General features: G+C 37.7%; 1 protein-coding gene across 1 annotated transcript in view; it reads left to right on the top strand.

The window, feature by feature from the left end:
* The window catches only part of CCDC171 (coiled-coil domain containing 171), a 147,906-nt gene that overhangs the window by 124,370 nt on the left and 8,476 nt on the right, over positions 1–15,060 (top strand). Inside the window, exon 23 of the mRNA XM_086480110.1 lies at positions 1,789–1,941. Within this exon, the coding sequence (XP_086336236.1) occupies positions 1,789–1,941 (153 nt within the window). The remainder of the gene's footprint in view (positions 1–1,788; positions 1,942–15,060) is intronic.

Here is a 15,060-nt window from a genome sequence, read left to right as displayed (position 1 = left end):
CTGTCACCCTCAGAGTAAAGATTTTCCCCATGTTGAGGCGGAATTTCTTGCGCTCCAGTTTGTGTCTCTTGTTCTGTTCCTGGGCACCACTGAAAAGAGCCTTGCCCCATCCTCTTGATACCTGCCCCGTAGATATTTATAAGTGTTGATAAGGTCCCCTCTCAGTCTTTTCTTCTCCAGGCTGAACAGACACAGATCTCTCAGCCTTCCTTTGAAGGAGAGATGCTCCAGTCCCCTCATCATCTTCACAGCCCTCTGCTGGACTCTCTCCAGTAGTTCCCTGTCCCTCTTGAACTGGCGAGCCCAGTACTGGACACAGTACTCCAGCAGGTGTGGCCTCACCAGGGCAGAGTAGAGAGGGAGGATGGCCTCCCTCGACCTGCTGGCCACACTCTTCTTAAGGCATCCAGGACACCATTGGCCTTCTTGGCCACAAGGGCACGTTGCTGGCTCATGGTTAACCTTCTGTCCACCAGAACTCCCCAGGTCCTTCTCCGCAGAGCTGCTCTCTAGCAGGTTGACCCCCAACCTGCACTGGTGCACGGGGTTATTCCTCCCCAAGTGCAGGACCCTACACTTGCCCTTGTTGAACCTCATTAGGTTCCTTTCTGCCCAGCTCTCCAGCCTGTCCAGGTCTCTCTGAATGGCAGCACAGCCTTCTGGGGTGTCAGCCACTCCTCCAGTTTTGTGTCATCAGCAAAGCTGCTGAGGGTGCGCTCTGTGCCTTCATCCAGGTCATTGATGAATATGTTGAACAAGACCAGACCCAACACTGACCCCTGGGGAACACCACTAATCACAGGCCTCCAGCTGGACTCAGCACCACTGATTGCAACTCTGAGCTCTGTCCTTCAGCCAGTTAATAACTTGATTGATTTCAGCTATGCTTTTACTCTGAAAAGCAGTATAATGTGTTTGAGAACAAAGAAAGGCAAACAGTAAAAATCTTTGTGAAAGCCTGTTTGTGGTGTCAGGTTATTTTTGCCTATACCACGCACTTACGTTCAAAAGGCCAATTTCATATTATCTGTAACACGTTCTTACAGTAGAAACTAGCTACAGGTCATTTCAGAAGGGAAAACTATAACTTATAAAATGTGATTAACCAGTTGTAAAGAAGACCAATAATCTCAACAGTGTTAACACTATTTAGAGGAGATATAAAGTTAACAGTACTGCCAAATCATTTGTACTCTCTTGTGTTGCTAACTTTATTATCAGTCTGATCAATATTACACGGTTGGGACGTTCTTCCACTATGTACATGAAAACAATTATATTTTCACAGCTATATTGTAATCAGATTATTTACTTTCAGAGGTCTGTAGGTTTAGTCTGTTTCTTTTGTTTCTGCCAAATTAATTTTTTTTTTGTTTAACATGGCGTGGGAGGATTAGTAACTGGACTCATTTTGAAAGTATGAACATTTACCTGAAACTGTGTAGTGGTTCTTTGTAAACAGAAATTGAATTTGCACTGATTCTTGTATTTAACTACAATGAAAAATGGTATCAGCTGCTCAGTGCAGTACTGCATGTTTGAAAACAGCTCATCACTAATTAGAAAACACCTTCTAATTAGGGTGCAGAGTCATTTGCTTTTCTTCAATGCTATTAATATTTAAGAAGGAATACATTTTAGAAGGAATACAAAGTCCCATCTTAGACCTTTTTAATGTTTAGGTCCTGAGACTGAAATTTTAGGTCTTCTGTAGTGAATTTGGATGTATGCTATTTGGCATTTAAGTATAGCTTGCCTGGCACTGATAATTTATTTTACCTTTTAAAGGCCATGATTAAAAGTTTTATGGATGTCTACCAACTTGCAAGTTCCAGAATTGACATGTTAGTGAGAGAAACAGAATCTCGTGGGCTTCACACTGCAGCCCTGAAGTCCAAGCTCCAAACAGCTTATCTTCATGAAAGTGAGAGCTTACAATTGGTAAGTCTGCTTTTCAAGTAATTTTTGTCATTTGAATGTCATTTCCTAGCCAGCATCTTCTTTCATGCTGCATAGTTTTTGTCAGGAAATACAATAATATTCAATTATAAACATAATAGAGCAATAAAACTAGTGTCAACGGAAACCTGAGGCTTTTTCAGAAGAGAAAGGGGGTGGTAAAAGTTTACACAAAGATTAATTTTACTACTGTGTCTTCTACAAGGGTCTGTTCACTTCTGCTTTCGCTGGAAAAATATACATTGTAATTTCTTTGGTTTTGGCAATATAGTTGAATTTTGGACCTTAGGAATTTAACCATCTAAAGATACAGCACCATGTTAAAACAGAAGGTTATTAACTGTCCATGTAAACACAACGTTTGTTAAGATACGTGATTTTCTTTTAGACAATTATCATTGTGAATGATATTTCTCACTAAAGTTACAAAGTTAAAATCCAATTTCAGAAATAGTTTCTTGTCTAAAATGTTGTTGCCCACAAATTTACTTGGACTTTTTTAAGGCTAATAAGGTGATTTTTCAGATATGAGATCTCTCTCTAGGGGGATTACTTAATGCAGATGTATTTGTGTCACACAGGCAGGAGGCCAGACAAATAAACTGTCATAAATATGTAGCCAAGTATGTCTAGAATGAGACTGTGTAAGCTGTGCAACTTGCATACACTTGATTTATTTCTTCTCTATCTTTCTTTATATTTTCACATAGCATAAAGGAGAAAGCTATGGAGTGTTGTGGTTTGGGTTTTTTTTGTTCTCTTCTCCTTCCTCCTTTCTCTTTCTTTTATTCCTGTGAAGCAAAGGACCATAAAGAAAATGAAGATTGTTTTTCTTTTTGAAACAGAAGATCTCTAAGAAGAAAGCCCTCACACATGCAAGTGACATAAATTCATTAGCAAATATATATTCAAAGGCTGTGGCTTTGGTTGTTTCCAACAGAATTACATTAATTTCTTATCCTGCTTCTAAATTGGATCAGCACAATGGAAATTAGTGCAAATAGAAAATATATTCATTGGTGCTGAGTTTCACTTTTAAGATCTTGAGATGATAATTGTTGAATGAAAGCTTTGTTTTATTTGTGACAGCACAAGTTTTCTAAGAACTAAATGAAATTGCTTCACTGAAATGACTTCTTTTCTCCTCCAACCAGGCTTTCTTTGTTTCCTGCTAGGTTTACATGTGTTCTGCTGAGCCTGTGCCCAGTGTAATTGGGTTGCTCCTTTGCCTGTTATGATTGATTTTGTTGCTTAAATCAAGATGACCACTTGTGTACTAAGGATTGCAAAGTCTGCCAAACTGGCTGCAGCAAGGTTTGCTTTCATTTGGACTGAGAGAGCTTTTAGCAAAGATTATGCTAGTACTGTCTATGAAGGGCGATGCAGCAGCTTGATACGTTACAGTGAAAACACCTTGCCTCCACAGCTCTCCAATGCCTGTGATTAAATGCAGTGCTTTTTAAGTAATTTGTGTCTGCCTACAGTATCAACGTAAAGATGATACTTTTTGCATTGTAGTAGGATCTGTTGGCCCTTCTGTACAGCCCTCTGGGGAGAAGAATAGCTCTACCTATAGATGCAGTGTAATTAGAACCTAAGCATAAACATTAATAGAAAATGTTTTACAATTTTAACGTAAAGGCAGAAAATTCGGAATGATAGATTCTCAAGTTTCCATGAAAAAAGTAGAAGTGTTTAAGGTATATTTTGTAGTATTTGGGTCTTCTGTAAAGCTTGTCCCTAATAGTTGTAGAAGTTGCATCAAGCATGACTTTTAATAACTTCAGACATCAGAGCTTTCCAGAGTGACTTACATTTTAAAATTTCAAACGATACTGTTCTGTTCTGATTTTGAGGAAGAAGTTTTGCACTAAATTTCTTTCTGTATTAAAAATATAGAACAGATTTTTTTTGCTTGATTATTTTACGTGAAAGGGAGTAATGACTTTTCTTGAGCATCTATTTGATTTCAGAATTGTACACACTTCGTTGGTTTCAATCCACTGTGTTCAAGCACATAGCCAGTTCCAGTAACATTGCAGGCACAACTTTTCATGTAGGAGACAAACACAGCACCTGGGCTGTATTAATTGCAGGTCTTCATATGATGTATGCTTGTGTTCCTAGAACAGTAACTTATTGCACAGTCTGAAACATTGTTTTGAAAACTCTTTTCAGGTGTATACCTTGTGTGTAGTCTTACCTTATAAGATTGTGTTTTATCTCACTGTCTCGTGTTGTCTTGTATGCTAGTTACCTAAGGTTCTTGCCCTCCCAACTGTCCGTTGCAAACAAGTTTGGGCCATTCATCAGTACTGATCTTTTCCATATTTAGAAGGTATTGCTTTCCTAATTAACCTTTTTGTACTGAAATTTGCTAACAACATCTTCCTTCTTTCTATTCACACTACTTTTTTCCTGTTCTGTTGCTTTGGGTTTTGCTGATAATTGTAAAAACAAAACTGATGCCATAAGGCAACATCGGTGATTCTGACTCCTCATCTTTTATCTAAGACTCTGGATTGACGTCTCCATCCTCCAGTCTGCCTCTAGTGCAGCCACTTTCCTTCTAGTCAATAGTGTTTAGATTCTGAGATTGCTATGTGTGCTCATGCTAATGCCAACAGAGAGGAACAGGAAGGGATATGATTATGATGGACAGAGGTGAGATGAATGCTGGAAACGCTGCTTACAAAGAGGAGAATTATTCTGTGGGATGAAAGGGAGTCAATAGCAGAATATCTCTGTACTCTTCATTAGTGTCCAGCTATCTGTCTGTCATACCCGTCTCTGATGATTCTTCCTCTGTGCAGAGGAGGACGCTGTGCATTTTTCATTCTTACAAGTCTTTAAAGTTCAGTATGGCTGAAATACAGCTTATTTGTTTTCTGCCTAAACTTTCTTGTTTGTCTGTTGTTCCATATTCCTGTACTGTATCTATCCCTTTTCTGATTTGGGTTTGGTGTTTGTTTTTTGTTTTTTGTTTTTTTTAATTTCTCATGTGATTTTTTTTTTTCTTTACCAAATGCTTCTGGAATTTTGCTTACTTTTCTAAAATGTCTTTTAATTCTGTTATCAAACTCTTAACATTTTGTAATAGTCTTTCTTTGCAACCAGAACCATTTCACTTCTCTGCATTTCCTTGGTTTTTTAAATTTACTTTTTCTGAAGTGCATGTACAACAGGCACAATTCTGACCCCCGTAACTTGCTGCATTCCCACTTTAAGGGTCATTTCTGTAATTGGTAGAGCTAATAATAGTAAGAGCTAAGAAGATGTCATGGATATGGCCATATGTAGTCTTAGCTATAAGGATGTAGGTTGCCAGAGGAGGTCAAAGAAGCCAGTGGTCTGCTTCTAGCATGAAATAAGATGGAGAATTATTTCACTGAGCACTGGTGCTGCCATTTTTTTCCATGAAATTTAAGAAACTGTTTTTTCTGTTTACATGCCTCTGCTTTTATGCCTTCTTATGATTTGCCTTAAGAAATCTTAATGTGCTTAGAAGGTGGGTTTAGTGGAAGTGCTTCACTGTTAGTAACTAACTGTACACATAATCTGTATGTAAGCAGAGAAGATACCAGCTAAAATGTTCTGGTATTTATTTTTTTCCTGCCTATTTCTTGTTCAGCAACATCTAGTAATATAAACATCATGAACTGGACTGTACTTCAAGGTTTCCTATTAAATGAACACTTGCCAGTTACTTTAACAGTACTGGATTCTGCTGCTTTGATCCATTTTACTTCTTCTTCAGATACCTTAGTTTATTGCTATACTTGCACTTTCATTCACAGTTGCAGTTAATAAGTAGGCTTTGAACTGGGAGCTTTTAAGTGCTGTACTGTGCACTAGTTTAGTCACAAGCAATTACTCTGTGGGTGCTGTGAGGCAACATGTGGCATCCTATTAGTCACATGGCAAGCACATGAATCCATGGTGTCTGTACTGCCAAAGAGTTGTTGCTGCAAGCACAGTGTTGTAGGAAGTGGATTCAGTGACACTGTTTTCCAGTGCGACCTGACACATACAAGGAACTGACACAATTCAATTAATTATAAAATTTCTCCAGAAAGTGTTTTTTTGTAGTTTTCAGCTGAGATTTTTGTGCCCGAGTTGAGTACTGCTGTCAGAATTTTAAGAATTTAAAATATTCTGGTATCAGTTTTGGCAAACCAAAGGAGCCACTGTTTTTTTACAAGTGGTCGGGTGTTTCTCTGATCCTGAACCTGCAGCTGATCTGGTCATACTCCTTCCTTTTTCTGCTTTCACTTCAGAATCAAAGGAAAGTAGGAAATGACGAGGAAAATACAGTAGTTTGTAAAGATGATGAAGAGATGAAGAGATAAAAGCTTTCTGTACTCTAGAGAAATGGAAATTTGCGAATATCCAAAAGGATAACTTTAACTGAAAGGGGGAGAAGGTGAGTTTCAGATGTGTGAGGGGGTGAAGAGAATGTCTGTAAGAAGAGCAGAGTTCTCTAGCCATGAAAACAACTGTTGTCTTTGGATGGTTCTCCTAACTGGGATTGAAGGTTAAATCAGTCATTGCTTTATGTGGCTTTACATCATGCTTACTTTTTTTTCCCCACAGTTGTGGCTGTGTCTGTCCTTTGTCTGAAAATGCCTGGTGATATCACTTAAAGTACTGAAAATACAAGAATTGTAGGTTTTGGTAGGGTGAGAGAAGCAAGGAGAATGATCTTATGCATGAAAAATCAGTATTTATTGTTGAGATGCTAGTAATTGACACATGCTTTCATATTTTTGTGTTGAAGAACTGCATTAAGGAAAATATACACTTTTCTTCACACTCAGAGCAGCCAGCTCTCAGTTCTCATGATCTACATGAATCTACATGGGGGGAAGAGAGAAAAAAAATACAACTCAGTTAACTACACCACTGACAGATTCTTCCTACTTAGTCAGGCTGGGTAGGGCAGTGATTTTACGTGTCTTTCCCCCATACCCTTTGTTTCCTTGTCACCAGTTCAATCTGTGTTTCAAGGCAGAGAGCCTGCATCTAACAGGGATGCAATGTCTTGCATTTAGAATTATGAGGACGGAACCGGAGAGAAAGAAAAAAAAACTATTTGCCTTTTCACTTGCTGCATAGGAGAAGCACTTGCTCCATTGGTGTCGTGTTAAATATCAGAGAGCGTCTTTCATGTGCCAGAGCCATATCTCTTCTGTTAGGACATGGAATGACTGATGTAGCTGGGGGAATTCTTCCCAGATGTTGCAAGAAGCAGATAGGATGAAAACTCTGCTTGGCTTTTCCAGTACTTCACGCTAGCCTGTTGCACAGTTGAACTGAAAAGATTTTTTGAAAGATTTGGAATTGAATTGGTTTTCTCAAAGATTTGGAGGCACTGGTTCTTAATTTGCCTTGCAAAAAATCATCAGACTTGTTATTTTTATTGTTACCCTCTGTCTTCCAGTGTTTCCTTGAAATACTCTAGGACAGAATTTAGTTAGATAGGGACCTCAAATAATTGTAACTTTTGCTCAGTACTGTTTAATTATCAGTGTGTGGTTTATTTACTGTGAAACGTATGAATGTTCTTAAAGAGGTAGTAAGTATAGAAAGCTCTGACAGGCCCGCAAGGAGAATTTCCCAACTATTGAGATGATAATAGACATGAAAGAGTAGAAATATCAGTACAGGTAAATTTAGAAAACTGTATTCATAATATTTACTAAGCAAGAAGTCTCTATTAGGCTGAATTCACAAAGCAGTAGTATCGTATCTTCCAGAAACTTTTGCTGAAATATTTGCATTTCTTACCTGATAAGCAATTGGGTGTAAGTTGCCAACTTTACTGTATGGCCAAGGAATGCAGGTATCCTAGTGCAAATGCTTGCCTTGTCACATGGTATTGCTTACACAAGTGATAGTTGTAACTAAATAGTATAAACCATGTAGTTTAAACTATTTGCTTATTGAGTAGCACCAATTAAAAAAATAATAATATGAAACCAATATTATAAATCAATTACGTAAGATAGGGCAAGATGTTCAAAAACAGTTACAATAATCCAACAACACATTTGCTATTTTGTAAAGAATACTTCCTTTTCTATGCAAAATTTTTCTGATACTCAATATTCTAGGTATGTGAACTTTTAACTTGTCAGACTAGTGTAAAATACTTGAAAATTATAGTAATTTGATTAAAATGTTGCCTATAAGGCAAAAGGTTCAGTTAATAGAATCCATATGTAATTAAAATGCAGAACTAAATGTAATCAGACCCCAGTGACTGGTGCCTTCATATTGATAGTTTTACAGTGGCCTCTGGGGTTGAAAGTTTATGTTAAACTTACTAATGCAGCTGCACTCCACAAAAAGAGAAGGACAGTTAGCTGTTTCTGGTGTGACAATGTCCTTAAGTGATAGTCACACAACAAATTTAGTTGATAGTCTGAATGGTAGAGGTATCTTCCACTGGCAGGTGGTAGAAGCACAAGACTACTCAAGTTCACTAGTCAGAGAATTGCATTCAGCAGCAACACTGCTTTGTAAACATCCCCAAATGAAGGATCTTGCTGTGTGCAAGTAATGGTGTATTTTTTTAATAGTATAGTTTCTTAATTTGTGTGAATTCATGTTTGAATCATCTGAAAGTTATAGACACAACACTATGTACCAAGCCACAAAAGAAGTTTAAAAAAATTTCCTGAACTTAAAAAAAATAAAAATTATTTTCTCTGGACAGTTTTAAGAGTCGACATCCTGTGTTAGAGTTCTCTAATCATCACCAGCACAATTTACAATCAGAACACACAGAGAGCCAGTTCAGACCAGCTCATCTGTTGACTTTGGCAGAAGCCCTTAATCTCACTGTGTGCAGCTGCCACTTGAGAGCTGGGGACTCGGCAGAGAGCCGAAGAAGGGTGGGATGCAGGGTTGGTCAAGGCATGAACACATAGGCCTGCTTCATCTCAACAGCCGTACACTGCTTTTTTTTATAGTCTTTTCATTTTACAGCCCTTTTTTTTTAAAAAAAACCCTGAAATTAAATGAGGACCTCTCATGAGCCACTGCGCTCCAGGCATAAGAAATTGTAATGTCTGGCTTCCAGAAACTGTCCCGTCAAAATGTGCTTCTGATTAGGTGGCTTAATTACAGCTGTGAAAACAATGTTGATTTAGGCCTCAAGATTCCAGTGCATGTCAGCCGTTATTAGCTAGCCTTGGCCTGAAGCCACCATTTTAAAACTCTGTACCACTAAAGTCACACACTGCCTGACAACTTTTTATTTAGGCAGAAATGTTGCCAGAAGCAACACATTTTATGCGAAATATTTTTCATTGCGCAAATTTCAAATGTGACACTATTGATGGACATAAAATGGGTAGTTACGGGTGGACTTCACCAAGTCCAAAACCTAACTTCTGCAAAAAAACCTCTCAACAACCCCCCCCCCCCCCCCGATTCAAATAGGTTTTATAAAGTTTGACTGACATAATGCTTAATTTTAATTCCTTTAATTCAGTTTTATTCCAAATCCAGCATGTTGGTTTAACCACCCAATTTTATTGCATCTAAATTTTCCTGACAGTTTCATTTGCTGTTGGGAAATAAAATTGCCGTTTTTGCAATGGGAAAACATGGGAAATAATGGCTAGTTTCAAAACCAATATGTTTGAAACTTCCTTTGCCTGAAGCAGGTTAAGGCACACACTCAATTTACTTTAGGGGAAAAAAGCTCATTAAATAGTTTTTAATATTTTAATATAATTTAACTAACTGCTTTCACAGTGGGGAGGCTTATTAGGCCCATGTATTTACACCTGCAGAGAGGTAAATGTTTGGGTAATTAGGTGGTTTCCAATACTTAAGCTTTTCAGTGCCATTGCAGAGTTAATGCTGTAAACACTGAAGAGGGACACAATGATCCGCTGCATTTAAGCATTACATTTTCACTTGTAGAATTTTGCTTTCAAGTGCTTAAGAGATTTAAGTGGTTGGTTGTTTTTTGGAGTTTTTTGGGGTGTTTTGTTTTTACTTTTTGTCTGTTCTTAAAGTCTCCTTAATGACATGAACTTGCTAAGGAATGTGAGTGAATGTGTGTGGGTGTTAGCTCTCGGCAGAGGCCGGTGCTTTGGAAAAGCAAGATCTACATTCTCATTTCATAGTTGCCATGAAATTCCAAATGTCCATGCTGTGCGGTTTAATGGAAACCATGAAGTTCCTAAATGACCGCAGGTTTGTTCTGATGTTAAGCACAAAACAAATCTTTCAAGTCATTGGCTGAGTCGCAAAAGAGGAGGGTCGTGTTTTCAGGAAGCTAATCTCCCTTCGTTTTTTTCCTTCATGGTTTGCATTTCTATGGCATTAGAAATGTGTTTCTAGTGAGGTACTGGAACTACTAGCTCACAAACAAGGGTCTTCAGTTCCCAGGACTGAAAACAAGACACTTGGAACCTGAAGCTGTATTCATCTCTTATCCCAAATGCTCAGGCCAGTGCAACAATTGTACCTCCCGGAGCAACTAATTGGAAATTGATTTAGAAAAACTAATGATTTGGATAAGGAAACAAGTCTAAAGTATAGGTTCAAGTTTGCCCTGTAAAAAATCATCATGCATTCCATTCTCTGCCTGCAGCAGATTAACAGAGAAAAAGGAAGTGAATGCCTACACTTCATTTTGTTCAGTTTTTGAAGGAGAGATACTGGAACGAGCTAGTCTTTTATTTTCTTTGCAAAACGGTATGTGGGCTTTCCTGAAACTCAGTGTTTCAGAAAGGCCTCAGTTGCTGTGGAGGGCAGCTGTGAGTTCGGAGACAGACGTGTGATGCCATTTTCCGTATTAGGTAGTTTTTGCAGTGGTCTTTCAAAATGTGTTTCATTGGCAGTATGCAGTAAGTTTTATTCACCAGCCGCATATGTTTGCTTCCTGTTTTCTACACACCCTGTTTCTTTTGCCTTCTTACCACACCTGTCCAAGTGACATTTTCAGCACAACAAATGAAAAGAAACCTTTGAATATTATTACATATACCACTAGTGCTGTAGTAGAGATAAAGTATTGGGAGTGCTAGACAGGCTGTTATTTTGAAAACTGGATATTATAGACCAGGACATTTAACCCTGGGAAAAAGTTTTTACAAAAGAATAGAGCTGAGGACACAATTTTACTGGCTTCATAGAAGAAAAGGAATATTCTCTACAAAGGCAGACGAATTCACTTCTTTCCAGACTCAAGGACTTTTACTCAAGCTAGAAGGTGTTTCCTCCTCCCTTTTGAAGAAGTTATTTCAAGAAAGAGAGCTGGGAAGCTTCTATTATTCCCTGCTAAACTGTGGGTTAAACTTAAAGGGAATGTCTGTTTGTTCTGAGACAGTGAATTTGCTGAGAAATTTTTGGAGGGGATTAAAGCATAGCTGTGCCTGAATGAGTCTAGCTCAGATACTTAAATGGAGAATGAATCTGTGCGATCCAGATTGTCGTCTTCCTAATATTTTCTTGACATGTTAAATTTAGATCCTATAAGGTAAACTGTTGTCAATAATTGTTTTCTTGTTCTGACACGTTTGGTTTTGTGTTCATGCTAAGTATGTAAAGCACTGTTTATAAGGAGAAAATTCGGTGCTGATCTTCAGGCATTAGCTTTGATAAATAGTGCATGATGTGTAGCTGCTACTTGTGAGTTGCAATTCAGTTGATTAGGATGATAGGTGGAAGGATTTTTGTTGGTTTTGTGGTGTTTCTGGTTTACTTTGTACCACTAGCTCACTGCCTAGTTCATAAGAAAAAAAGACAAGAAAGTAAGACCTCTCCAGGAGGTTTCCTGTAGTCTGCCTCTTTCAGCCAGCCTCAGAAATGCATATATGTGCAGCACACCCTCACTTAAAATGTTGTGTGGCTGATGCTACATGCACTTGTTTAAAAAAAAAAAAAAAAAAAAAAAAAAAAAGGTAAAAGAAAATTATGCTGACAGTTAACTGGATTTGGCCTGAAAATCTATTTAGGCATAAAACTTCATTTTAAATGGTGGGGAAGTAAGTATTCCCGTTGAAAGATATACTTCAAGTGTTTGTAAAGCAAAATCTCATGTTTAGAGGTTTATGTTTCCCTCTGGATGGCAGGGAGATGACTGACGCCTCACCACCAGAGAATTCAGTGCCAGCTAGCAGGTGGATTTTCCTCCACAGGAGACGACTGTCTCTGATGCTATATCTCCTCCTAGTCTCTGCTTGTGGTGCCCTGACTGGAAGGTCACGGAAGCACAAGGCTTGGTATTGTCTCCATCCGTTGTCCCACAGCAGAATTCTCAGCTGTCAGACCTCACCTCACTACTTCAGGTGGAGGAGGACTGGGTCTTCTGCAGGCCAGAGGGAGATCATGAGAGTGATAAAGAAGGGTAGCTGTAAACCATAGCAGCCTCCTTTACTTTGTGCCTTTCTGGAATTTATAAAATGGGATTGTTTTTCTCTTGAGTTGCTCATGTTCTTTTCCCCTGCCTTCTCCTATAATTGTGCATGTGTGCATCCTTTTCAACTGGGGAAAAAAAGAACAAACCTTTGTGCCCCTTTCTGTGGCATTTTTGCAGTAGAATAATGTGTTTTTGTAAAAATACATGTGTTCATCTGCTGCTGTTGCCTTGATTGCTTGCATTTTGTATTTTAAGCATAAAAGTTAATGCAAGAAATGAAAAAGAAAAACCTTGAAAATATATTAAAGATTATGACTTGCAGAGATAAAAAGACAGGAAATTCAGACTTAGGGCATGAAGTGTAACACTGTTCTTAACTCATAATTTTATTCCTGTAATGTTGACGTGATTTAATAGCCTACAGTCAGTGAGTTACATCTTTATTTTTATTGGGTTTTACATATTTAAGTCACACTGATTAATTAATATAAATAAAACAAATTATTTATTTGTTGTTGTTTTAAAATTATGCATACAGTCTTTTTGTGGAAGTCTATGAAATCCACATTATGTAGTGAAGGCACAGTTTTTCCAGTTGACCATAGTAAAGACCTATTTTCTTCAGAGACTGGGCTTCCTGAAGCAGTTTGGCCTGTTAAATAAACTAGTACTTGAACAAATTTTAAAAATGTGAAATGATGAGACAGTAGGGTAAAGAGCTTCATTGGCAGCTAAAAGGATCTTACCACAATGATAATATTGCTTTTTCAAATAACTTTTGTTTTCTTCAGTTTTTTAATGGTTCAGTTAAAGAAAGAGATTTAGAAACAAATGTACTTCTTAACTATGTCTTTCCTATTTTACAAGAATTTGGGGTTTTTGTTAATTTGTGTCAGAAATGCTGCGTTTTTGAAAGGAAGTACCTTCATTTTGTTAAACAATCAGTTGACTTTTTTTTTTTTAAATGAAGGTAGGGTATCTTTAAAATGTACAGTAAGTAACAGTATTTAGTAAAAATATAGGCAAGAATAGTGTGGTAGTGTGGTTAATTACCAGCAGAGTCTCTGTGCTGCATGGAAAGCAGAGTGACATTATGATGATGCAATGATTCCATTTCATCCTTTTCAGATGATGTAACTGCTTCAATTCCTACAGCATTTTAGAGAGGGACCCATGGAACCTTTAAAGCCACATTGCTTTAAGACACTTCGCTTTTGGATCTGGCCCTCAACTAATGTGGCCCATAAACCCATAAACTTCACTCGGCAGATGTCACCATAAAGCTGACATTGCAATACTTGCCTCTCTTAAATTAGTATGTTCACCAATAATTTGAAAACCTTTTGTCCTGTCTAGGTTTTGCAGGTAATTTGACAAAGAAAGACCTTAGAGGCCAGAGCCACAATAAAGAAATAATTCACTGATTTTTCAGCTTTTGTTGAGTACCAAGAGTCTCATTTGATCACAAAAGGATCAGCTCGTATGGTAGTTACACGCGTATGGTCAGGGACCTTTTAGTCTTTCAGACTCTGTGTGATATCAAGTTTTCTTTCACAGGGTGTAGTAAATGCATTGCACTCTTTCGGGAGCCTGAGCACGTATCGTAACAAGCAGAACTTTGCAAAGCTTCCTGACACTCAAAGTCATCCGGTTTCATTTTAATTTGTGCATGTCAAAACATCCTATTGCTTTAGGAATTTCTAGTTTAATTTAATAACTTACTGACGTTTACTGCACTTTAAATAAGAGATTTTTTAGAAGAGCGTAATCTAGTTGGGAGCTCTGAATAAAGGAATTTAAGGTATCACTCTGGAATGCACAAGGCACACATAAGTTACTGAAACATAAAGTTGTGTTACAGCTTTCTTGCTTTGCAAATGAAAAAACTGAAGAAACCTCTCTCCTTCTACGTTCTTCATGAGTTTCTGATAAAAATTGTACATGCCTGATGAAAGTTTGTAGTGTTTTATGTGGTGGTGATGGGTTCTAGGTTTCTTTTGTTTGTTTGTTTTTCTGTTTGTTTGGTTGGGTTTTTGTGGGTTTGTTTTTTGTTTTAACTCTTCTGTGCTTTCAGGGCATGTATTTGGCATATATGTATGAAATTCCATTAGCATTTTTTTAACATTGATTCATATAAAATATGATTGGTATGCAGGAAATATTAGTTCCATTTGTGTAGTGGGCTCATTCAAACTGCATGTTCAGCCTCACAGAAAGTGATGAACTAGTACCAAAACTAAGAGCAGTTCTTAGAGGCTGATTGTGCTCAGCAATCTAATAACTTAAAAAAGTTCTGTTGAAGTAATTATTAGATTTTTTAATTTAATTTCAGTCTTAAGTATAACTGTGTATATAAATTCGGCCAAACCCAATAGAGACAGTAAACCTAGCTCACCCACACTCAAGTTGTTTATAACTGATAAGCTTGATTCCTTGCCCAGTTAGTCTAATTTGGATCTTGCATTTACAAAAGACCTACATGTTAGCCATCAGCTAAAATATTTTTTTAGGCTATTCAGATATCAACTGATTTATAAGCAACACTGCTGGAAAGCCAACCGTTTTACCTGACCATTACAGTTATTAAACTACCCTTTAGAACTCTGTTGAATATACACTGCTTCAGACATTGCATGCAATTTGCGGGACAAGGAGTAATTCCCTCTAGTTCAACTAAGTTTTACATGGTATGAATGAACATTAAAATGCTTGGTCTGGAT

Source organism: Leptosomus discolor, chromosome Z (assembly GCF_034619465.1).
Source record: "Leptosomus discolor isolate bLepDis1 chromosome Z, bLepDis1.hap2, whole genome shotgun sequence".
NCBI lineage: Eukaryota > Metazoa > Chordata > Aves > Leptosomiformes > Leptosomidae > Leptosomus > Leptosomus discolor.
This window is presented reverse-complemented; position numbering and strand designations above follow the sequence as displayed.